At 35.0% G+C, this 27,169-nt stretch overlaps 1 protein-coding gene across 2 annotated transcripts in view; it reads right to left on the bottom strand.

The window, feature by feature from the left end:
- Window positions 1-1,174: 1,174 nt before the first annotated feature.
- Window positions 1,175-27,169, bottom strand: part of NSMCE2 (NSE2 (MMS21) homolog, SMC5-SMC6 complex SUMO ligase) — a 232,832-nt gene continuing 206,837 nt past the window's right edge. For both annotated transcript variants that reach the window (XM_031947191.1, XM_031947190.1), the window contains 3 exons: window positions 14,548-14,651; window positions 14,048-14,154; window positions 1,175-1,437 (listed from right to left, as the gene is read on the bottom strand). In XM_031947191.1, coding sequence (XP_031803051.1) covers window positions 1,320-1,437; window positions 14,048-14,154; window positions 14,548-14,651 — 329 coding nt within the window. In that variant the 3' untranslated portion in view covers window positions 1,175-1,319. The remainder of the gene's footprint in view (window positions 1,438-14,047; window positions 14,155-14,547; window positions 14,652-27,169) is intronic.

Genomic DNA, 27,169 nt, shown 5'->3' with positions numbered 1-27,169 from the left:
TAAAGTTGTGAGTCTGAGAGACTGGGAAGATGGTAGTGCCATCCTCCAGTTGGGTGGAAGAGGGAGGAGTTTGAAGTTACAATAATGAATTCAGCTTTGGACATTTTGAGTTGAAGATGTCAATAGGATATCCAGTTTGAGATGTCTAATAAACAGATGGAGATTTGAAAGTAGATATGAAGAGAGTTTCAGGTAAAATTAATAGATCCAAGAATCATACGTATAGAGGAATCTCTTGAAGCTGATGATCTCATCTAATATATCCAAGGGATATATTAAATAAAGAGAGAAGGGAGTATAGAGGGTAAGAATTGAGAAAGGCCATTAAAATTTTGTAGATTTTAGGGAATCACCTAGTAGAGAGGAAGAAATTAAAAATTAGTAACAGAGAGGGAAATCTGCTGTAGAAGATGGGATGGAATAGGAATGCTTGGGCATGAAAAAGGATTAGCTTTGTCAAGAAGAGCCATCTTTTTGAGTGAGACAGGTGAAGCAAGAAATAGTGGCAAAAGTCATTTGAGTGTCATGAGATGAAAAGAAGATAAGGAGCTTAGTAAATATCCTCAGTTTTTTCAGTGAAATACTAGGCAAAGTTCTGAGCTGAAAAGATGAAGGACAGAGATACAGGGGAGGTTTGGGGTAAAATAAAAAGGTTTGGAAAAGCTGCTCTGGTAAATGGAATAAAGAATAAATGTGTATAAAAGGACTGCCTAGCAGCAGTGAGGATCCAGTTAAGAATATATAACAAATTGGTAAAGGACCTAGGTGGCATGTTTTCATAATTTTCTCCAGCTCTGTTCAGCATCAAGTTGAGTAGGAATAAAAACAGAAAAGATAGTGGAGAGCAAGATTTTTAATAGCATAAGGGGGAAAGTGCTTGAGAGAAATGGACAGTGTAGAGAAGAAATGGGTCACCAAGGGGTCAAGATATGAAGGGGAAGAGAGAATAGCCAGCATGGGATTATGAAAAGAATTGAGGGGATGAAGGATTAGAGGTCACAATGCAGTCTAAATACTAAATACTTTGAAATACAAAAAGCCATTTATGTGAATGTTTACATCTTTTGAAAAATTCACCAAATAAGAAAATTATAGACAAAAAAGTTTATTTAACAAAGTTTTAAAGAGGAAAAATTTAAAGAAAGTTGTTACTTGGCAGTTAAAATGCTTTTGATTATGTTTGAAATCTTTAATTTTATCTGTAAATGAAATAAACAACCTGTTCTAATCAGCTTACAAAAAGTAAGTGATTTCAATAGACACTGATGGACCTTCTTTCCTAAATGAGAACACATGAGCTGTAGACATTTGCATTGTCTCTATTTGTTCTGACTGTCGGCCATTCTTCTGTGGTTTTCGATGGCTCTTCTGAGTACTACATCTTGCACAAGATCTGTCAGCTTTACATCTGCATGACTACAACCAACTTTGGGGCAGCTGTCAGAGGAAAAACAACAACAAATCTAATTAATCCAGAGGTTCTATACTCCATATTACTTATCATTAATAGCAATGTCACATATGTAATGGAGGCAAACAGACCTGCAGACAGTATTTCTATTGTAAACTTAATTAATGTTTAAAATTTTAAATGGGAACATATTGCAAAAGAAGTTTTAAGTCTTTAAAAACAGGAAAGACACCCATCTGCCTGGTAATTCTAAAAGCAGAGGGGCTGTTCTTTCCATTTTTATGACTAACATCAACTGTCTTCATACGGCATTGTGTTTTATAACAGTCTATTATGCTTATTATAAATAATGCATACTAAAAGTTATCTCTACTAGTCTGTAAACTCCACAAGGGCAGAAGCTGTCTTATCTCACTTTGACTTTCTTCCATAGTATAGCACAGTTCTCCTCACAGAGTATTTTGTGATAGCTTTTATCCCTAGATCAACATATTTTTGGTCATCTATAATGATCTGGTTTTCATTTCTAAAAATTTTGTAGAGAGAAAATCCAAAAGCTAAAAGGTCTCTCTTTAGGTATTCAATTCAAGAAGCTTTTATCAAAGAGTAATTGCATGAAATGCCTTGTGCTAGGTGAGATAGAAAAATAAAACAAGACTCCATCTCTGTTCTCAAAGGAGGATAAAACAAGTACATAAATACTATAACAGGAACTCTAAGGTACCTAAAAGATGTCCAGAGAGAAGTTTGGGAAATTTAGAAAGGCAGAATGACAGAATGGCTTTATCATTACAACAAATGCAAAGTTCCCGCTGGTTAACACATTAGTAAAGTGAAATACCAAAGTGTAGGAATTAATCTTTTAGATTAGGACTCTAAGGAATTTAAGGAAATCCCTGTCATAATGCATACTAGAAGGGACACATTTCATAAAGTAATCTAGATCTAGCTCCTGAGGATCAAAAGAAACAAGTATCTATCTGCCTCACAGTGTAAGTAATGGAAAAAACTAAGGACAGAACTAGTCCCAGTTCTGTAATTTAGTACATGCTTGACCTTAGACTCATCATATGCAAAATGAGAATAATAATAATACTTGTACTATTTCACAGAATTGTGAGAAAAGTTCTCTCTAAATAGAAATGTGATAGTTAAATATGAGCTTATTCTTCTTTCTCCTACATATACCATGGTGTATAAACCTCAATGATCCAGACAATGAGTAATATTTTGGATAGGGAAGTGGATTGTGAGGTGGTGAAGACCTCCTGATGACATAATATGGTTTCAATTAGTGAAACAACAGACCTTCTGAGAACAGCTTATGGATTCAACCACACAGAAAATTAGTTTCAGTTTGGCTAAATAAAGAAGCATACTTATTAGGGGGAAAAAAGTCATAATACATAAGATGAAACTCTCAGAACTTGGGGAAAAAAAGCTTTTGATGTTACTTCAGTTACACAACTCAACTAAGTTATCTTCTCAGGAAACTGAAAAACAAAGCCCAATAAAGCATGGAAGAAACAACTCTCAGAAGGTGTTTTTTGCCAAACAAAATCACACAAAAAAACACCTTAATGACACCATCATATTATGGACAAGGGCACTCCCACCTCCAGAGTAACAGCAAAGAGAACATTTTATAGGCATTACTCGATTAATCCCTACAACACCCTGGTGAGCCAGTCAGGTGTGCCAGTTTCTTACCTTAAGCCTGCATGTCATCATAATTTAGGACTCAAGAGACTACTGGCTTTGGAGGAGAGCTTGGTTTTTGACCTTTGTCACTAAAGAGGACAGAACTTTCCTTTTGGCAAAGAGCCGTTTAGAGAGTTTGCAAGCTTTAAGTAATGCCCAGGTGAGAGACAACTTGGGCATCAGGATCTAGCTGTGCAGCTAGAAGCTCCTGAAGCCTTTAGGATTTAAATGTATTATCTATAAAGCAACAAAAGGAAAGAGATAGGTTACCTACTGAGATCAGATGCCTCATGATAGGCATTATAAGTTACCTTATTATTTTTACTCTCAAATAATGATCAATTCATGATTAATGAAATAACTAAAAATATCATTTTCTCTCTATTGTAATTAATCAAATATGCATAAAAAGGGACAACTGGTTCTGAAATAGCATGTTCCCTTTTTAAAAACAAAAGTGGGATGGATGTTGGGAGAAGAAAAATTTTTTAAAATCTTTCTTGGAAGGAGGTAATGAATATTTCTCATTTTATAAATAAGGAAACTGAGTTTTAGAGGTTAAGTGACTTAGCTATGTTTAAGGACTAGTCATCAAGTAGAGACTCAAACTCAGGTTTTCTAACTCAAAATCCACTGTTTTTTTTCAGGGTACTACTCTTTCCTCATCTTCTCCTCTTCTCAGAAGAAGGCCATCTGTAATGAGCTTGCTCCTTTCTGCAAAGGTATCCTTAAATCCTCTCTATCATTCCCCCTTTTCCTTACCAAGGGGCAGCTCTCAATTTGTGCCTTTAGTTCTATATTCTCCTGTTTCTTTTTGAAGATTGTTATTCTCATCATTTGCTTTCTAACCACTCCCCTCTCTGTCAGACTCAATCTGTCTTTAAAACATTAGCTCTTGTCCTGCTACTAACAAATGTTTCAATTTCCTGTATTTTTAAAAAATCTCTCTATTTGACCATGACATTCTTTCTCTATCTCTCCTCCCTTTCATATGTGCTGTTTCCATTTCCTCACTTTCCACTCATTTTCAGCTTAATATAATCTGACTTTTGTTACTATTACTCAACTGAAACTGGTCTCAATGAGGGCATCAACAATCTATTAATTGGACTTTTCTCAATTTTCATCCTTCTTGGCACCTCTGAAGCTTATGATATTGTTAACCATCCTCTCTTTCTGGATATCTTCTCCCTAGGTTTTCATGACCCTGCTTCTTCCTGATTCATCCTATATCTACACCATCACTTGCATTTTTTGCCATGTCTTTAGGCAGCCACTAAGCTGCTAGCTCCAGCATTCATCTTTTGCCTGAACAATTGTGACACTATCCTAATTGCCCTTCTTGCTTCCAGTATCAGCTAAAATGACACTTCTAAAGCACAGTTCTGACCATGTCATTCTCTTGAGAAACTTCAATAGCATGCTTTAATGGCCTCTCTAGAATAAAATACAAAATACTTGGTCAAGGATTTAATGTACTTCACAATCTGGTTCCATCCTATCTTTTCCAGACTTATTCCTCATTTGTCTATTGCTGTACTCTACAATCCTTCTAACTGGTGTACTTGTTCTTTATACATGACATTCCATCCCTGGCCTCTAGTCTTTATTGAAGTTGTCCCCCATGTCAGGAAGTCTTTCCTCATCTCTCCAACAGCTACCACTCTGTTCCCAAATTTACTTTGGATATATTTTGTACTATCTATATACATATTGTTTTCCACTTTTCTCTTTTTCTCCCTGCTTATCTCCCTCCCACCCCCATATAAGAATTTAAACTCCTTGATAGAATGGACAATTTTATTTTTATTTTTGTTTTTGGTCAGGAACCATACTTAATATGAATTTTGTATAGCAGGAGTAACAGATACGAGTCTCTGCACATACCAGGTACTTAATATTTGTGGAATCAAAATGAAAATTCCACTAGAATTAGAGCTTCCATCTCAAATACTTTTTCTCCAAAGCCACTGCAGAGTATCAAAAAGATGTCAGAAATTGAACCTATGTTCCCCCAAAACCCAATGTATCTGTCACTCTAATACATCAATGTTTAATTAGAACATGTTAGGAAAAAGAAATATAAGACATTCGAATGGGGTGTTGGTCAGTTCAAACATGGAGAACACAACTTCTCATCATGACTACTTAACTGCTATATAATTATCAAGTGACAGCCTAACAATGATTTTTCAAAGAAGAAATCCTGCAGAGATTTTGGACTTTTCCTTGAAATTTAATATGGTTACCAACTTCATCAAAAATGCTGTTTCCCCCTCAATATCATATGGAAACATGAGTATTTTTGTATAATAACTTTAGTAAGTTTAAATTTTATAGTGCTTATTTGGTTACAAAGTACTTCTACATAGGTTTTTCTCTCATTTGAGTTCTTTAAAATCCACTTTGAGCATTTTTGCTTGTACTTCAAACTCAACTTCCTCTCAAATTCAATCAGTTGTCAAAATCTGGCTGTTTCTTTCTCTAATATCTTGTTCATTTGGTTCCATCTATCTATTCACAGTTGTCATCTTATTTCAAATCCTGTCCCTTTCATCATTTGTTCTATCAAAAATTATTGCATTCACACACTATAATTTGTTCAGCAATTCCCTAAAAGATAGACACCTCCTTAGTTGGAGTTCTTTGTTATGACAAAAAGAGCTGCTACAAATAGGATTGTTTATATGGGTCTCTTTCCTCCTTCTTTGATCTCTTTGGGACATAAGCCTCAGAGTGACATTGCACAGTTTAGCAACTTTGGTGGGGGGAGGCATCGTTTCAAATGAGTTTCCAGATTCACCAGAATAATTCAGAATTCCACCAACAGTGAACTAATGTTCTGATTTTCCTCCAGCCCTCCCCAAAATGGTTACTTTTCTTTTTAGCCATCTTTGACAACCTCATGGGTGGGAAGCAAAACCTAATTTGTTTTAATTTATACCCCTCTAATTATTAATGATTAGTAAACTGTTTGGTTCCTTTATGACATGTTCACTTTCTCTGTTTGGAATATTTAAAATCTGTTTCTCATGTTAATTAAGTTTGTCATAGTTTTATAAGTATTAATCTATTTAAGTAATCAGTTTGTTGGCATAAAATTGAACAAAATATTTTCTAATAATTTACTTTATTTCCATTTCATTTGTTGTGAATCTTCCTCTAATTATTTTTTATATTGGCAGTTAGATTTGTCTATATTTTAAGTCAGATGGGCTTTATCATTTTATTAGTTAAAAAAAAGCTCCTAGTGTTATTTGTTGAATTATTTTTGTTTTCAATTTTACTTCTTTGATTTTCACTATTTCTGTTTTTGTGTTTGGTTGAAGATTTCTAATTTGTTGTCCTTTATAATCTAATTCCTTCCTGCCTTTCCAATTTTCTTACATCTTGCTCCTTGACATATTGCACTTTTCAATCCTGTGACATACAAACAAGACACTCTCTCAAGTTATAGATAGCCATATGAAAATAATGGTCCATGCTTGCCATCTGGGGGAGGGAGTGGAGGGAGGGAGGGGAAAAATTGGAACAGAAGTGAGTGCAAGGGATAATGTTGTAAAAAATTACCCTGGCATGGGTTTTGTCAATAAAAACTTATTATAATAAAAAAAAAAAGAAAAAATGCCCCATATCACTAATAAATAGAAAATACAAATGAAAAGAACTCTGAGGTTTCACCTCAGATCTATTATACTGACAAAGTTGACAAAAAGGGAAAATGAACATTGCTGCAGGAGCTGCAGGAAAGTAGGCAAATTATTAATGCACTGTTAGTGGAACTGTAAATGAATACAGTCATTTTGGAAAGCAAGTTGGGACTATGTTCCCAAATTACTAAATTGCACATTTCTGGGATACTACTACTAGGCTTATAAAGAGATCAAAGAATGATCAGAATGACTCATATTTGCAAAAAAATGATTATTAGCAGCTCCTTTTTAAGGCCAGGAAGTAGAAACTAAGAAGGCTGCCTATCAGTTAGGGAATGGCTGACAGAGAGACTCAGGGAAGGAGATATACACTTTTTTGGGGGGATGGTGGTGGTGGAACATAGACAATGTAGGAATTCATTTTGATTCTGCACATTTGTTAAAAGAATTTTATTTTACTTTCTGCTTACCCTTCCTTCTCCATCCCACTGAAGTTTGAGAGGAGATGAAAGGGAAAGGAAATAGTTATATAAAATGAAAAAAAAAAAAAAGAAAATTAAAAAAGAAAAGGGTTAGAAAAAGAAGGAAAATTAGAAGAGAATGATTTCTTCAAAGGAGGAAAAATAATTTTGAAAGAGACTGGTTAACAGCATTAACAAATTAAGGGGAGAATTATAAAGATAAAAAAACCCACTGCTTTTTTGATGATTAGATCACTGATCAACAGGTTTTGGGGAGATGTTTCAGCAGAGGGATACAAGCAGAAGTCAAATTATAAAGGTTTGAGGAAATGGAGGGTGATATAGAAGAAGTGATATCAAAGACAGAAGCTGGATAACACTTAAAAATTTCCAAAAAAAATTTTTTTGATTGGGGAACTAGAACACATTTGTAGGTAGATGAGGAGTTAGTGGAAAGTAAGAGTTGGAAGATACATGAGAGACCATAGGGGATATCCATTTAATTGGGAATGGCTAAACAATTTGTAGTATATGAATGTAATCAAATACTACTATGGCTATAATGAGTGATGGTTTCAGAGAAACTTAAGAAGATTTATATGAACTTAGTGAAGTAAGCAGAACCATGGGGAAATTTTATACTCTTAACATTAATATATTTAAGAACTCTGATCTATATAAAGAGTAATCATGATTTGAGGGGGCTGATGATAAAGAATGCTGCTCCCCTTTCAGATAGGAAGACTAACAGAGTGAGAAACAGATTTAAAAAAAAAACCAACCTCTTTTTTCAATCAGCAAAAATCTATTTTTACTCTCTTCTACCACTCCTCTCATGAAAAATGAAAACAAAATCCTTATTATGAATGTGTATTGTCAAGCAAAACGAGATTGCACTCTCCCTGGACTTCTCTATCATGCCCCTAATTATATATATATATATATTTTTTTTTATTTTCAGCTTCTTTTTGCATGTAATATTTCCACGCTAGAATGTAAATTCCTTCTACATTATCTTCTTTTGATTTTGGGTCTTGAACCTCCTTGTCACTATTACATGGGGTATAGGGTGTGTTCTTCCACTTTTCTCCATTGATAGCCCATTTGATTCACCCAACTCTCCTCTCTGGCTCCAAGAAACTCTGGCATTGCATAGTAGTCACAATCTGGCAAACTATTTTGGTAGATGGGCTAACCCAGGTTGAGGGGAACAGAGGGGTCTTAAACCCTTCAATGAATTGGGGAGGTTCTCTCTCCTCATGAGGAGCATGTGGAGTCTTTCTCCTGGTTGAATGGGAGAATTAGAACAATTTGTTCCCAATAGCCATGATGGCAGCTGAAGCAGGAGCTTAGTCAGACATATACCAAGATCATTCCTGCATTCGCAGTCATCCTAACTTTGTCCTTCCACAGGACTCCAGAGACTTTGGAAAAAAAGAGTGTGGCTGACAACTCTGCTATTTCTGCCTCAATTTCAATTTACAAATGAATTAAAAGATAGCACCCACACCATTTTGCCATTTTTTCCCTACTTCAAGGTCCTGTGGTGATAGATAAAATGATAAAGCAGCAGGTAGGGATACAAAGGGAGCTGTAATTACCACTGCACACAGGCAGTCCAGGTCACAGGGCCATCTTCTCACTGGACTGAAGCAGCAGCAGGATTCAACTGCCCTCCCAGTGTCTGAGCAGCCTTTATAAAGGATGGCCTGCTGATCTCTTTTTTTTAATTTTTATTTTTTTATTATAGTTTTTTATTTACAAGTTATATGCATGGGTAATTTTACAGCATTGACAATGGCCAAACCTTTTGTTCCAATTTTTCCCCTCCTTCCCTCCATTCCCCCCTCCCCCGATGGCAGGTTGACCAATACATGTTAAATATGTTAAAGTATAAATTAAATACAATATAACTATACATGTCCTAACATTATTTTGCTGTACAAAAAGAGTCGGACTTTGAAATGGTTTACAATTAGCCTATGAAGGAAATAAAAAATGTAGGCGGACAAAAATAGAGGGATTGGGAATTCTATGTAGTGATTCATAGTCATCTCACAGAGTTTTTTCGCTGGGTGTAGCTGGTTTAATTCATTACTGCTCTATTAGAACTGATTTGGTTCATCTCTTTGCTGAGGATGGCCAGGTCCATCAGGATTGATCATCATATAGAATTGTTGCTGAAGTATATAATGATCTTCTGGTCCTGCTCATTTCACTCAGCATCAGTTCGTATAAGTCTCTCCAGGCCTTTGTGATATCATCCTGCTGGTCATTTCTTACTGAACAATAATATTCCATAATATTCATGTACCACAATTTATTCAGCCATTCTCCAATTGATGGGACATCCACTCAGTTTCCACTTTCTGGCCACTATAAAGAAACCTACTACAAACATTTGTGCACATACAGGACCTTTTCCCTTCTTTAAGATCTCTTTGGGATATAAGCCCAGTAGTAACACTGCTGGATCAAAGGGTATGCACAGTTTGATAACTTTTTGAGCATAGTTCCAAATTGCTCTCCAGAATGGTTGGATCCATTCACAGTTCCACCAACAGTGTATCAATGTCCCTGTTTTCCCACATCCCCTCCAACATTTTGCATTATCTTTCCTGGTCATTCTAGCCAGTCTGACAGGTGTGTAGTGGTATCTCAGAGTTGTCTTAATTTGCATTTCTCTGATTAATAATGATTTGGAGCATCTTTTCATATGGCTAGAAATAGTTTCAATTTCTTTGTCTGAAAATTGTCTGTTCATATCCTTTGACTATTTAACAATTGGAGAAAGACTTGATTTCTTATAAATTAGAGTCAATTCTCTATATATTTTGGAAATGAGTCCTTTATCAGATTCTTTGACTGTAAAAAATGTTTTCCCCATGCTCACCTCTTGGTGTGAGAAAGGTGTAATGGGCTGAGGCTTGAGTTGATGCACTGAGGTCCCAAGCATGTGAGGCTAAATAGTAATTGGACCATACTCTATTAATATACATGCTTGGAGAAAGAATGGCCCCCGCCCACTCTCTGTGCAAGTCCTGATATGTTGTATAGGAAATGACAATTTTGGTGGATGGAGGCGGAGGGGCAGGAAGAGAGGCTGGGAGAGATTGCTGGCTGGGTTCTGTTCTGGTGGCTTCTAGTCTAGCTAGCTTCTTGAATCAGCTGCATACATTGCTATTGCCGATTCCCTTCTACCTCCGATCTTTCTTCATCTCTACTGAGAGTAAAGATTGACGATTTTCCCCTAACCTGAATTCCTGACTCCGGCTGATTTTAAAATACGTGGTCATCACAGAAAGGGGCTAGAAAAGGTGTGTGTTTCACCTAAGACTGGCCTGCTTATTGTAGCATTTGAATTGTCTAAGATTTTGAAGATCATCTGGAAAGATAAAATACAGCTTCCTACAGCTTTCCTTTCTACAGCTTCCTACAACTACACTAATTATCTACTGGACAATAACTCTATTAGCATATGTTTGGAAAAATGGCCTTTCTCACTATTATGTGTTGGCTTGATGTTTGGTGTATACAGATAATCGTAGGAGGGATTACAGGGTGGTGTGAGATGAGGCAGACTCACTTTGTGGCAGGATGAGGAGAGAGGTTGGTGGCAAGCCTGTGGCAGTTTGTCTGTTTCCTTCACTTCTCTTCCTAAAGACCAAGGACTTTTATTTATCCTGATTCTGGCTATTCTTGAGGCCTCTAGAGAGCTAACTTGGACTTCACAATAACATTTATAGCAACATTCTTTTTTTTTGTTTGTTAATTTTTCCAGGATATTTCCTGACTTTGGACTTGTCCCTTGGTTTGGGCTCTACATGTTCTTGACCTGGGTTTGGGTTTGAACAATAAGCCTTAGAGCTTGCCCTGTTTGGAGTTTCAATAAATTACTATTGGACTTGATTGCTATGGAGGGCTCTGCAGGTTCTGACAGAATTGAGGGCTTTTGTTTGGCCTAATATTCCTGCCCTAGTTATTCTTCAAATTGGGCTTGAAGTTAGAAGTGAGACCCCACTCTGCTACTGTGGAATGTGGACCCCATTCCACAAACCTGTCAATTGTTTCTCAAGTTGTTTCTCTCTTAGTACTCAGCCTAGGGGACCACAATTGCTGTACCTAAAGTATCCTGTGGGTATACAGATCCCTACTGAGTTAAGGATTGATGACCTCAAAATGGCTCAAAAGTAACAGAGTTGCCAGCTGGCAACTGTTCTTGGACTCACACAAGTTTAGATTCTGCTATGCTGACTTCTAGAACCTCTTCCATCCCAGGCACACAAACATAATCATTTGCACTTTAGCATTTGTTATAAGGGTCCTTTCCTATCCAATGCACATGAGGTAAAAAATACTTGTAAGTTGAAAAACATTAAAATTTAACTTAAAATAATTTAAAAAGATATATAAAGAGAGATGTTCCCTGGAAAAAAAGTAGGGCAATGAAAAAGATATAGGAGAAATTAACTTTATTAAGAAGCAAGGGATATTCCATCTTTTATGATCAGAGAGAGAGAGAGAGAGGAGAACAGATAATGATAAGAAAAAGTTCTGAGGAATGTAACTGACATTAATATCTCCAAAAGTGTTTTTTTTTTTTTTTAGGGAATCAGAGAGACATGGATTTATTAACAGGATTCCTCCCAATTTCTTTTCTTTTCTTTTTTTATGTGAATTAAGTTGGTTTATTTATGGTTTTTGCAAGAAATGGGCAATCCCTGACGTGACCTTTCTCCTTGTCCCTGTATGGAAATTCAACTCTATAGGTTGTTCACAATTCTCTACTTCTCTTCTAATATCTGTTGTTATTTCCCTACCTTTTTATTCTCTTCATATTTTATTAAGGGGATTTCATACTTGAACTCCCCAAAGTTCATTTCCCTTTCTTCAATACCACATTTCTACCCTCTACTTTTCATTTACCCTTTGTTGCACCTGCATTTTATTTCATTATGTATACCATAAGACTATTTCTAGTTTTGATAGCATTATTTCACTTTTCTTGTCATAATTAAGGGTAACATGAGTTTTTCATCTATTAGGAAGTGATTATGGTATTTCAACTCATTTCTGTACAACCCCTTATACAACAGCCTACATCTGTCAATACTCTAGCAACTACTATTAAAGAAGTCATGATATAGACTGCCATTCTCTTCCATTTACCAAACCATGATTCTAATCATCCTGCCAATGAATTATCTATCCCAGAGTTCTCTAATTCTTCAGCTTAAAAAGGGTAGACCTTGCAATGTCTTGGCAATAGTTTCATCTAGGGTCCTCCTAATTTGCATTCAAGCAAAAACAAAAGCATTTAAAACACATTTATAAATAACTTTTGAAAGTAGTGGATAGGCAGGTTCATGGTAGAAACAGATTATTCAGGTAAATTAAAAACCATAACATTATTTTATTGCTATCTACTTCAACTATCCACCACATTTAAGTCCTTACTTCTATTAAAATTTCAGTGGTTTCCTATTACCCTAGGATCATCCTTTGTCTTATCATGTTGAACTTTTCACAAGATATTTACTTTCTACTTTTCTAGACTCCCTACACATCATTTCTCTCCTGACATTATTTCCATTTGACATAACACTTTCAAGTCCTCTCTCTGTATTTCTTGAGTGGCTATCTTCATATTGGGAAAGCTTTTCCTCTTCACTTTGGCCTCTTGGAATTCTTGTCTTCCTCAAAGACTCAGCTCAAGTGTTACCTTGTACACAAAACTTCTTCTGATCCTATCAGCTGTTAGTGATGCTGTCCCAAAACTAAGTTGTATGTATTCAGCAAGTCTAGCTGCTATATCTCCAATTAGAATGTAGGCTCTTTGAAGGCAGGGATTATTTCACTTTTGTCTTTAAATTTCCAATGACTAGAATATGGGAGAAACTTTAAAAAAAATCATTGCTGATTGTTCCAAATAAATACTGAATAAGCAGCAGAATATACTGTTTCAGAATCTCTCCCCCCTATTCCTAAATTCATTAAGAAACTGAGCATAGGCAGATTCTCCTCTTATTTATAGGCCCTAGTAGAAGAATGCATTCAAAGGTTATCCCTTGATATCAGATTGAGATCAGAATTGTACTGAATTCAATTTGACCATGCCTATTCTTTCCTGGTACTAAATTAGTAATGATGAAAAAATTCAACTCCTTTAACTACATTTTAAAGTCTAAAAGGCCCTTTCCTTACAATTCTTATTTTCCTTTTATAGATAGTTGATATTTCAATTTAAATTTTACCTCTATCATTTACTTTGTGACCTTGGGCAATCATCATTTACCACCTTGGGTATGTTTCCTTATTTGTAAAATCAGGGAATTAGACTACAGATAGTCTCTGACATGCCTTGTAGCTCTAGATTTAGATCATAAAAGTGAGTTTAAATTTCAAAAAAGTCTTGGAGATTATCCATTCAACCCCTCCCCATTTCAGATATAAGAAAACTGAGGCTCATAAGAAGAAAAATATTTCCTTTACTGAAGGATTTAGTTTATAGATGTGAATTTGGGTCTTCTGATGCTCTGTCCAATGCTCTTTACACTACATAATTCTGCTCTGCTTTCTGAATAACTTGCTCTTTTTCCACACCCTTCCTGAGCAATTTATAAAATTTCCCCTCACGTATTATTTTTACAGAGTTAGCTTTCATGTTTATGCAACTATTGAGCTGAATATGATTGAGAATGGATATTTAAGTATTCCTTCCTCTGGCTCTGCCAAGTTCAAAATATTTGCTTGACCAAAATGCTTTGGGTTTGCTATGGTAAAGGAAAGAGCTATAGCTTTTTTCTTCCTTGTGAACTTACCATGCCTTTTTCTTTCTTTTGTGTTTCGACTCAATGATTCTTCTAATGGCTTCCTCTTCATAGGTGTGTCCGCATACTTTATTTTTCACTGGTTTCTTCATTTCCAACTGTAATCAAGAAGATTAGGCTTACAGGAATGATGACTACCACCTTCCAGTCAGCTCACTAAATTACTATTGTCAGGAGTTGGGATTTCAAACACTAGTCTTTTTATATTTAATTTTCCATTCGTGCAGGGTAAGATAACAATTACTAAAGCAACCCACCAACACTGGACAATGCAGAACTGTTTCTAGACTTTTTGACTGACTGGCAGTCAGAAAACTAGTAAGCACTTCATTTTGCTGACTATTCCTATACTCCTACTTGAGCTTCTATCTTATTATTCAATTTCCTCCACTCTCTACTCTAAATATGAAACCAAATCACTTTTTTTGATTGGGTGGGCAAGTCAGTAAGTACCTTGTCTATCAAAAAAATATATTTTTAAGGCAAAGTACCTGAGTAATGGGACAAATGAAGTTGGTCTGACTTTGGGTCACAATCATATCTTCATCTATTTGTTCTTCTGAGTCATCATCTGTTGGGTCTACAAGGAGTCCACCTGTGACAAAAATACAAACAAGAAAAATGTTTTTATTGGTCAAAAAGTCACAAGTTCTATGCACTTAAAAATTGTAATTTAAACTACTTATATAATATATTCTATTATATAATATATATAACAATATTCCATATTGTTCTACAGAAATATTCTGATATTATATATTTAAAATATCTCTGTAGGATATAGATCATGATTATATATAAATTCTGAACAAGAAAATCTTAAAAAAAATACCACTTCACATTTATTTAATCATTTATGATTGTAAAGTATTTATGAAAATTAGCTCATTTAATCCTCACTACAACTTTGTGAGATAAGTAGAACTATTGTATTCATTTTATATCTGAGGAAACTGAAGTTCATTGAGGTGAAGGAACCAAGGTCTCTGGGGCTGACATGTGGTAGAACTGAGAAATGACACTGGCTGTTCTAAAACCAAGGTCAGTGAGCTGTCCACTCCATCAGCTGACTTCTCCCCCTTTTGAATGACAGATAGAGGCAGAATTGCTTTTTTTCTATTTAATATCTGGCACCAGAAATAGCACCAGACCAAAAAGATGAAAAGATATACCCCTTCAGGGTTGATTGTAGAGAATATTTTTTTAAATTATAGCTTTTTCTTGAGAGAACATATATGCATGGGTAATTTTTCAACATTGTCCCTTGCAATCACTTCTGCTCCAATTTTCCCTTCTCTCCACCTCCTCCCCTAGATGGTAGGCAGTCTCATACATGTTAAACATGTTAAGGTACAACTTAAATACAATATATGTGTACATATTTGTACAGTTCTCTTGTTGCACAAGAAAACTCGGATTCAGTAAGGTAAAAATAACCTGAGAAGAAAAACAAAAATGCAAGCAGTCCACACTCATTTCCCAGTGTTCTTTCTCTGGGTATAGCTGGTTCTATCCAATATTGATCAATTGGAACTGAATTGGATCTTCTCATTGCCGAAGATAGCCACTTCCATCAGAATTTATCCTCATACAGTATTGTTGTTGAAGTATATAATTATCTCCTGGTTCTGCTCATTTCACTTAACATCAGTTCATGTAAGTTTCTCCAAGTCTCTCTGTATTCATCCTGCTGGTCATTTCTTACAGAACAATAATACTCCATAACATTCATATCCACAATTTATTCAGCCATTCTCCAATTGATGGGTATCCATTCAGTTTCCAGTTTCTTGCCACTACAAAAAGGGCTGCCATAAACATTTTTGCACATGTGGGTCCCTTTCTTAAGATCCTTTAAGAACTCTTTGGGATATAAGCCTAGTAGTAACACTGCTGGATTGCATTGATAACTTTTTGAGCATGGCTCCAAATTGCTCTCCAGAATGGTTGGATCCATTCACAGTTTTACCAACAATGTATCAATGTCCCAGTTTTTCTGCATCCCCTCCAACATTCGTCATTATCTTTTTCTATTATTTTAGCCAATCTGAAAGATGTGTAGTGGTATCTCAGAATTGTCTTAATTTGCATTTCTTTGATCAATAGTGATCACCCTTTCATATGAGTAGAAATAGTTTCAATTTCATCATCTGAAAATTGTCTGTTCCTATCTTTCGACCATTTATCAATTGGAGAGAATGACTTGATTTCTTATAAATTAGAGTCAATTCTTGTAGAGAGTATTTCAATGTGATGTCAAACTTTTGATTTTCTATCATGTCAAGTTAAATGCAGGAAAATCATAGGAGTATAAAGCTAGTTGGTTAGTCAACTAGCATTTAGTTATTATGTGCCAGGCATTATACCAATCCTTGGAGATACAAAGAAGGCAGAAACATAGTCCCTGTCTTCAAGGAGCTCACATTCTAATGTAGGCAAGAATATGCAAAACATTATACATATACAAGATCTATACAGTATAAATGGAAGATAATCTCAAAGGGAAGGCACTAGGATGGTGAGACAGGCTGAGAAGAGCCTCTGGCAGAGATCCAGATGAACTGTAAGAAACCTCAGAAGCCATCTAATCCCATCACCTCATTTTACAGATGAGGAAACTGAGTCCTGGAGAGGTTACATAACTTGAACTTGTCCAAGTTTACACAGCTAAGAATCATATGTAAAATCTGAAACAGGGTCCTCTAATTCCAGAGCTTGATATTCTTCCTATTCTATCACTCTGGGAAGTATAATCATAAATGGAAAACATATGCCAAGGGCAATAAAATCGGCCTTAGGCTTTTTTCTGAATTTCAGAATGTTGAGGAAGCAAGCAAGGATAATGCAAATATGATACCCATGAAGAGGGAAGAATGAGTAGGGAACTTGAAAACTACTATAGGTGATGAATGACATCAGGGATCATGAAAGGAGAAGGTGAGCAAAACTGAGAATGAGGAAGAGTGTTAATGGTGACTAATAGTTTAAAGATTGGGACTAAAACACAGAGGACTTTGCAAAGATAAAAGTCTCTTAGAGACACGTTTTCTTCAGTTCGAAGCTATGTTTATTTAAAATGATATAAAAAGAATTCTACCAACATGTTTGTCCATTTGGAAAAAATACAAAACCAGAATGATAATTCCCAAAACAGTGGGGAAAAAATTATAGAAAGGCAAGAGAAAAAATGTAAAAGACAAGGCATAAACTCAGAGATTCTAAAATGTTTTATAAACAAACAAAAAAATCTGCCTCTGTCAGTTGTTTATATACAATAACTCAGGTGACCTCAAGACATGAAAAGAACATGAAAACACTGGAAACACATCAAAAGACAGGTGGGGGAACATAGAGCTACTACAAAAATGCTCCAGTCTAGGGGAGCTAGAAAGGATTTTAGAATTCAGTCAAACCACCAAGATCTTTTTTTCATAAATGAGGAAATAGATTCACAGAGGGGAAATAGATGTATTTGCTCAAGATCACAGAATGAGTTGTTACCTCTTCCTTGGCTGGGTATGGTTTTTGATTCACTGTTGCTTAATAAATGGTTTCATTTTAACCAGGAGTTCTTAATCTTGGGCTCATGAATTAAGCTTTTAAAAACATTTTGAAAACTATTTCTACATAATTGGTTTCCCTTGTAATTTCATGTAATTTATTTCATTCATTGAAAACATTATTCTGAGAATGGTTCCAAACATTCCACTAGATTGCCAAAAGGGTCCACGACACAAAAAAGATTTAGGACCCCTGATCTAAATATCAAAAACTGTTAATTGCCTAACCTGAATGTAGAAAGCTGGGGCAAAACATGTATTTAAAACATACATACATATGTACATATACATACACAATTATATCCAAACATGCACCCCATTCATTGGACAATTCCAAATTTTAGGAAGATCACATTGAGATCTACATTTCCAGTTCAGTTCAGATTCTTGGACACAACTACACAGCAAAGGCAGGAAGTAAATATATGTCTTACAATTATAGTAGGCTATGCGGTAATTACAAAGGAGAATCCAGACATGGTCTTGTGGTCAGAAAATACATTTGGTCATGGCCACACACAGACCTAGTATTAGTCAGTAAGTAGTCTGTCCTCAGGCAACCTAAATTTGGCTACCATGTTAGTCAGCCTGTTGTATGAAAGCCAGGAATAAAAGTTGATTACCATGTACTTTTTCAATTAGGCATGCACACATTTTTTTTTTTAAAAGCATCTCTTTCCTGTAAATTAGTAGCACATGAAGGAAATACTTTACAAATCCTTCCTGTATGGTGTAAAATGTTTATTGAACTTGTGGTCACATATAATTTTACTTTTACTACTCAAAGATGCTGTATTTTAGGATAAGTAGTTACTCCTTTGTGGCTCTCAGAATCCACTGATGTAGAAAAACAAAATAATGATCACAGAATTGGAGTTTTTGAAGGAATACCAGCCATCAAGTCTATTTCAAAGAGAACATACTTAACAAGTAGTTATCTTGAAAACTGCCAATGAGGGGGAACCCATCACCTCCCAAAGTAGTCTAACCCACTTTTGGACAGCTCTACTTATTAGGAAAATTTTCCTAATATCAAACCTAAATTTATACTTTGGTAACAGCTATCCATTACTCATGGTCTGTCCCTTCAAGTCCAGGAAGTAACATCTAATCTCTCCTCCATTTGACAGTCTTCAAATACTTGAAGACATTTATCTATTGTGTCTCTACCTAGTCTTCACTTTTTCCAGGCTAAATACTTCCCATTTCCTTCACCTGATGATCATGGATCTTAGATTCAAAGGTGATCATCTGAATGTCTTCCTCTGGATATTTTCCAGCTTATCAATAACATCCTTCCAAAATGCAGTGCCTGAACTTGAATACAATACTCCAGATAATTTCTTCTAAGGACAGAGTCTAAGAGAGTTATTACTTCTCTGTTGAAAGTAAGAGAGATGCTTACCTCTCAAAGCATCCTAAGATTGTCTTAGTTTTTGTGTCAGCCACATCACAATATTGATTCATGTTGAATTTGCAGTACACTAGAACATCTAGCTTCTTACTCAGGCAAACTGCTGCCTAATGATGCCTCTCTTTTTAGAAATTATTAAGCTGATTTTGGGCACCTAAGTATTTTATATTTATCCCTATCAAGTTTCATCTCATACTTTGCCCAAAGTTCTAACCTATCTTACCTAGGTCATTCACTATCCTCCCACAATTGGATGAATATGCTTTTTTGTTTTTATTTAAATCATTCATAAAAAAGGTAAACACCATAAGGTGATGGCATTAATCCCACTAATCTTCTCTTTTAACAAGTCTGTTGAAATAGTTTTGCATCCATCTGCTAGTATTATCTAAACCACATGTCTATTCCTCCTCCTGTCCTCCACCACCTCCATTTCCTCCACCACCTCCGCCTTCTCCATTACTTCTACCATCATCTCCTCCTCCCCCTCCTTCTCATTTAGCTTCTCCTCCTTCATCATTTCCTTCTCCTCCTCCTTCACCTTCATTACCACCTCCTTAGATACCATTCCTTGCCCAAGTACAACCCCCCCCAACAAACAAACAAAAAAAAACTGGATTACAACAGAAATTTTAGGGAAAATATAAGTTTGATAGCCTCGGCAAAGTTTAATTTATTTCCAGTTTTTAAAAAAGGAACTACATTGAATATTGTTTTGCAGTAGTATATCAAGAGAATTTCCCTTTGGAATTATATGGTTTAGATTAGGTTGGAGCTTAGTAAAAGTTGAAATGGCTACTAATTTTGAAATAGGAACATCAATGATGAAATGGCTGATATCTGATATAAAGCCAAAGGTTACTGAAAAACCATACAAATTTATTTAACATCATGGGACAGGATACTTTAGCTTTTAATTCAATAATTAATTTTGTAAAAAGACAACCAATTTATAGGACCCAACATCGCATATATCTGCTCATCCTGAACTCCCTTTGGATGAGAAAGACAAATGACAAGAAAGAAAGTAAATATAATTCATGCTTTGTGATAAGGTTCAACTCCCCTTGATTCTCCGTCAGGGAGCCAAATGATGAGGTTCAGCGCAGGGCAGGGAGTTGTGGGAAACCCCTTCTGGTGGCACAGGTTCTTCATAAATGAATTTACAAACCCAAAAAGTTAAACTGGCAAAAGAAGATGAGTGTACAATTATGTGCTGCTTCAAGATAAGACCAGCACACAGACAGACAGATAATGGGAGAGAAAGAGACATAGAGAGAGGGGGGAGGGGGGTTGGAGAGAGAAGGGGAGGGGAGAGAGGGAGGGAGGGAGGGAGAGAGAGAGAGAAAGAGCGCTTGACTATCACATCAAACAATAACTTTGAAGCAGCTATTCAAAATTTAAGCTCCAAATTTTAATGTGTAATTAAGGCCAAACAGTGGTCAGAGCTCCTGGGGACTCCCAAAAACACATGAGTTATCAGATTTGCTCTTGTGGCCTTGTCATGTTTTAATTTTTCAGTGTCTTCTATGAAGTAAAACCAATATATAACATAAAGCAAAAAATCCTGTCAAACGTGGAAAGGGAAAAGGGAAAAAACCTGAAAGGGCCACAGAATGAAAGAAGAATCATGGCAATGCAACAGGACTAAAGGGACACATTATTAAAAGCCATAGAACCAAGTAAAAGTCTCCAAGGAAATACTACCTTTAAGTCTCTCCTTTTTTCTTTTAGAATTTTCATTATATGCAAAGGCAGACTTACTAGTAAGAACTTAGGACACTATCTCTTGCCAATTGTGTGCACTGGGTCAGAGTCACTGTGAGCATTTGTAAACATTGAGGAATCACACTCTAAAAAAACTTTCTCCTTGATATGAACAATGCTTGATAATATAGTTCCTGTGGGATACATTCTCTTCCGTTACCCACACCCAAAGATGTTCAGAACTGCAGTGTTTTCCTTTTCTAAGCATGTACTCCTGGGAATAATTGACAAGTTGTAGCAGGAAATTAACTGACAATGTATTTAGGATTTAATGGGAGGAAGAAACACAGTGAAATCTAAATAGTATTGAACGTGGTATTAGCCTAGATCTTGATTCATAGCTTGCTAAAGTGTCTTGTTTACCCAAGGTTCCAAAAAGCCTGTCTTTTAGGGTTTCTTGAAACAATAAATTTTCCCTTATTGTTATCATCAATCTCTGATGAAAACATGAGGTTTTAGAACATTTGAACCATAAAGAAGAAACTTCTGAAGAAAAAAGAAATAACCCAGCAATAACAACAAAAAAATCTGGTTCTGTTTCTCCTGTGAGATCAGAGAAATGATTTTAAACTTTTCATATTTTATGTTGGAAGATGAATAAACTGAGGCTAAAAGAAATTCAATGACTTCTCCATGATCTATCAGGTAGTATTAGAATTACACTTCGTATTTTGACCTTCTGACTTCAATTTTTTCCTCCTTCTATCAAGTTGCCACTGGATCAGTCATGTGTCTTGTAATGCAGTAAATGTGATATTACAGGTAAAATCTTCTATTGTGGATATAGCAACTAATTCAACTAATGATGAAATGTCACTAATAATAGGCAGGAAGCTATTGATATCTTCAGAGAAGGAATGCTGCTCCACTGTGTCTACCATACAATTTTTCTATTAATACAATTTCTCATCTTAACAGGAAAGGCATTTAAGTCAAAAGGGAAAGAAAAATAGATATAAAGTTAATGAAGAAACAACTACCTTGGTAAAACTGGATCAATTATGTGAATCCCTATTTGATAGCTTTGTATGAGAAATTCCATTATTATCACTTCAAGTGTTACAATGAGGATAGAGCTATAGGTTCTTAATAGGAGAATAAGGAGGTGGAATAAAAATAAATGAAGGGTAAACATCAAGGAGGCAGAAACATTATAAGGGATGTAATCAACAGGCTAATTATAGGGATATAATTAGGAGCTATGGAATGAAATTAAGAATAGGAAAACAATCTATTAGGAAAAACTCTGTTAGTGACATTAGATTGCAGCAGTAGCTTCTGAGGGAGTATGAGTTTTTAAAAGAGAATTTTAAAAAATAAACTAGATCCAAAAAGAATTAGAAGTTGTTTCATGGGGAATTCCCCCACTATTTTTGTTTTTAAAATTTAACTAAGAAACATACAGTAATTCTTTCTGTTCTCTCTAAGCAGTGATTCAGTAGATTGTCAGGTACCCACATCTGCTCAGCTACACTTTCCATTCCTCCTCTCTACCTCCCTCCCCCAACAAGACTGATGCTTTAGGGGTTTAGGTGTAACCCCTAAAGACAATGATAACTTACTGGAAATAGTTTTTTTAAATTCTGTTATAGTTTTTTTTTTATTTACAAAATATATGCATGAATAATTTTTCAACATTGACTCTTGTAAAATCTTCTGTTCCAAAATTTCCCCTCCTTTTCACCCTCTCCCCTAGATGGCAGGTAGTCCCATACATGTTAAAATACATGTTAAATCAAATATAATAGTTATCTTGCTGCACAAAAAAATCAGATCTAAAAAAAAAAAACTGAGAAGGAAAACAAAAATGCAAGCAAACAACAACAGAAAGAGTGAAAATGCTGTGTTGTGGTCCACATTCAGTTCCCACAGTCCTCTCTCTGGACTGAACATTCATTCATTACTGGTCTGAATCAATTCATTGTTGAAGAGAGCCACATCCATCAGAAGTAATCATTATATAATCTTGCAGTTGCCACGTATAATGTGTATAATGATTTCCTGGTTCTGCTCATTTCACTTAGCATCAGTTCATATAAGTCTCTACAGGCCTCTCTAAAATCATTATGTTGGGCATTTCTTACAGAACAATAGTAATCCACAGCATTCATATACCATAACTTAATTTAGCCTCTTCAGTTGATGGGCATCCATTCAGTTTCCAGTTTCTTGCTACTATGAAAAGGGTTGCCACAAACATTCTTGCACTTGTGGGTCCCCTTTCCTCCTTTAAGATATAAGCCCAGTAGAAACACTGCTGGGTCAAAGGGTTTGCACAGTTTGATAACTTTTTGAGCATAGTTCCAAATTGCTCTCCAGAATGGCTGGATGTGTTCACAATTCCACCAACAATGCATCAGTGTCCCAGTTTTCCTACATCCCCTCCAACATTTGTCATTATCTTTTCCTGTTATCTTAGCCAATCTGACAGGTGTGTAGTGGTTTCTCAGAGTTGTCTTAATTTGCATTTCTCTGATCAATAGTGATTTGGAGCACCTTTTCATATGACTAGAAATAGTTTCAATTTCTTCATCTGAAAATTGTTCATATCCTTTGGCCATTTAACAATTGGAGAATGGCTTGATTTCTTATAAATTTGAATCAATTCTCTCTATATTTTGGAAATGAGGCCTTTATCAGAACCTTTGAATGTAAAAATGTTTTTCCAGTTTATTGCTTTTCTTCTAACCTTGTCTGCATTAGTTTTGTTTGTACAAAAACTTTTTAACTTTATATAATCGAAATTATCTATTTTGTGATCAATAATGATCTCTAGTTCTCCACAGGTCTGAGACGTAAACTATCCTATGTTCTTCTAATTTATTTATAATCTCATTCTGTATCCCTAGATCACGAGCCCATTTTGACATTATCTTGGTATATGGTGTTAAGTGTGGGTCAATGCCTAGTTTCTGCTATAGTAGTTTCCAATTGGAAATAATTTTTTAATGATTATTAAAATACTCTCACTCCATTTTTCTCTCCTTACCCCCAGTGATCCTGAATCTTGGCTGCCACTGTTCAAACCCAGTACTCTGGACTTCTCCCTTATTATCATTCCCTTAAATCCAACATCAGCAATGTCTCACTCTAAAGTATCCTATACCTTCTACCCCAGGTAACATACTAGCTTTTATTTTAAACCTTTCCTTTCCTTGATCCCTCTATAACACAGGTTTTAGTTACATAATTTATATTATGTTAGAATGAAATTTTGTGACTTTATGTTGGGATTTATATATGATGTTTTAGTAATGTTATTGTGAAATGATGTTGGTGGGACCAAACTTAAGCAGGATATGTCTATAGCTTTTCTTTTTACTATAATTTTCATAGTATTTTCAAATGTAAGAATTTCAATTAACTGTATACTTCTAACACTGATAATATAATAATTTTGAAAGAATTACCTTTCTATAAGCTGATATATTGCTGCTGAATCTTTACAATACTCATTATTTTGTAAATCAGTATTTAGTGTTAGATACTGTTAACTTTATGGTCCCTCATTTGTTTTTGTTTTGGGTGGGTTTTTTTTTTAACTAATGAAATTATGATGAAATGTTTGCTGCAATTGCTAAAGAAATTCAGATTGAAACCACTGGTTTTTATACATACACTTGGGAATTCTGATGCAATCAATATTTTACAACTTTAAAGTGCATAAATTTGAAACTCTTGCTCTGCTGATGTATTTTACAAACAATTTTTAACCAAGAAACATTGATGATCCTTGAAGATTTGATGTACTGAAAATGTACAAATGTAGCATGCTAAGCAGTAAACAGCACATGGGTGAAGTGAATAAGAATATAAAATATTGACAGAATCCTCTTGAGTAAAATGAAGGGGTTGTATTGGATAATTTTTAAGATTCCTTCCAGTTCTAAAATTCTGTTGTTGTCAGGAAGAAAAAAACCCAACACCTAAAACTCACTATTACTGCCATACAAAAGAACATTGCTTTTTAAAGAAATAGCTATCTATAAGTGGGTTAGATGTTAAAGAAAATTCAACTAATGGGTAATTTGTAAAATCTTGAATAAAACTTTTTGCCAATCATTACAAATTAACTGCAAATAATAGTAATCATGTATGATGAAGATATTTTCACAGTAAAATATTTATTTATAGGAGAAGTATGCACCAAACTCAGGTATATACATACAGCAATAGGGATCAAATATTTGCAAAGAAATATGACACAGTAGAAAGTATTTTGAATTAAAATTCAGGAAACTTGTACCTTAATATTGACTCTACCATTAATTAAACTTGTGACATAAAGTCAGTCACTTAAACTTATTGGACTTCAACTTCCACATATACAAAATGAGAAGACTAGACTAGATAATCTTTAAGGTTTTTTTCAAATTTAATTCTAACCTACATAATTAAAATAGTATTTACTTATTAAAGTTCAATGCTCATTAAAATGTTTTAAAGTGAGATATAAAACATCAAGGCAACTTGAATAAAAGCATGAAATTATTTTTCACAAAATTTAAGAAAATATCTGAAATGTCATATCCCAATCTCATTGTAAATACATGGTCTTGAGAAAACTCAAGCCTATTTACCACTTGCAAAATATACTAATTTATGTTGCTGACATAAATGGTATTAGCAATCTAGCAAATAAAACTTGGATTTCAAGTGATGAAAACATGTTTCACTATGACCAATATCAGTATGATGATAAGTTGTGCAATAAAGGTGATTACCCAAGAAGAGCAGGTAGAAGCAATGTAGTCATTACTAACATTTTAAAAATTGTATTTAGGAAACCTTATAATCACAGCATTATTTTACAAGAGTAAATGTACTACAAAGAAGAAATATGTTCAGACCTGCTATATATTTGGAGGAATGGGAAGGTTTAAGTCAGCAACTAAAATTAAATAAACTTAAGACAGACTAGGTCTTCACAGTAAGATTAATCCCAGCTTTCCTTAAAAATGAGGGAGAGGAACCCTAAGGGAATGAGGAAAGGGAGAAGACAGGAGAAAGTCAGCTTGCTTTTATGGCAAGGTATCCTCTCCTCTTCTATATCCCAAACTGTAATATTAAAAAGTCAAATCAGGAATATTGCAGTTTCCAGTTAGATTTGCTAGTTTAAAGAATTTGCCCAATTAATTGTACTGTACCCAAGTACATACTTATGAACCTAAATTAATTTATGTGCATGAATATATATATATATAATATATATATACTTACTGTTTAAAAGAGCAAGAAAGTGATCTCATCAAAGAATATCCCTGCTTACATGATACAATCTGAAGGGAAAGGACTCTCATTGAATCTAAATCTCTTGTTAGGGTGTGGTGGCTATATGCCAATGGGAACTATTAGAGCTGGCACTTGAGAAAAATACACACCAGCTCAAAACTTCATTCATGGGAGTTTTACAATTTTAAAGTGCATAAATTTGAAACTCTTGCCCTGCTGATGTATTTTACAAACAATTTTTAACCAAGAAACATTGATGATCCTTGAAGATTTGATGTACTAAAAATATACAAATGTAGCATGCTAAGCAGTAAATAGCACACGGGTGAAATGAAATGAGAATATAAAATATTGACAGAATCCTCTTGAGTAAAATGAAGGGGTTGTATTGGATAATTTTTAAGGTTCCTTTCAGCTCTAAAATTCTATGATTCTGGTATGTACCTCCTGGTTTTTACTAAGTACTTATATATTATTTACTTCATATACTTCTTCAAGTACATGAAAAAGCATGCCAGTTTCTCTCAGTGTTGTGAATTTTAGTTTTCTCTCAAGGGGCAAAATCTGCTATCTGCTTTACTTACTTGGGGTAAGGAACTTAAACAATAGTACTTATAGATAATCAATACTCTTGAATGATGAAACTGTACACAGTAACAACAACCATGCCTAAGCAAATCAAATCAAAATTTCCTTTCTGAATAGCTTAATCTACATCTTTTCTTTTTTAGTTGTATATAGTGAAGATTCTGAAAAGGGGACTCAAAAAATTGTATATCCACTTACTAGCTCAACTTTGCACTGTGCGGTTGTATTCTAGTCAAACCACAGCTGGAGGATAATATTCAGTTCGGGAAACCATAATTTAAGGACATTGATAAGAGTGTCCAAAGGATGGTGCCATGTGAAGTTCAGGTAAAGGGACCTAGGAAAACAAAGACTTCTGTTTTCTGTCACAGTGGAAGAGAAATTACACTTGTTCTGCTTGGCCCCAGAAAGCACAGCTTAGTAGCATGGAGAGGAAACTGCCAAGAAGAAAATTTAGATTACCATAAGGAAACTTTCTAGCAATTAGAGCTCTTGCAAAGTGGAAAGGGAAGCCTCTGAAGGGAAAGAGTTCCCCTTGAGGCCGGTTTTCTC

The sequence above is a fragment of the Sarcophilus harrisii genome, chromosome 1, assembly GCF_902635505.1.
Source record: "Sarcophilus harrisii chromosome 1, mSarHar1.11, whole genome shotgun sequence".
Taxonomy (NCBI): Eukaryota; Metazoa; Chordata; class Mammalia; order Dasyuromorphia; family Dasyuridae; genus Sarcophilus; species Sarcophilus harrisii.
Note: the sequence above shows the minus strand (reverse complement) of the source record. Positions and strands in the feature narration are given on the sequence as shown.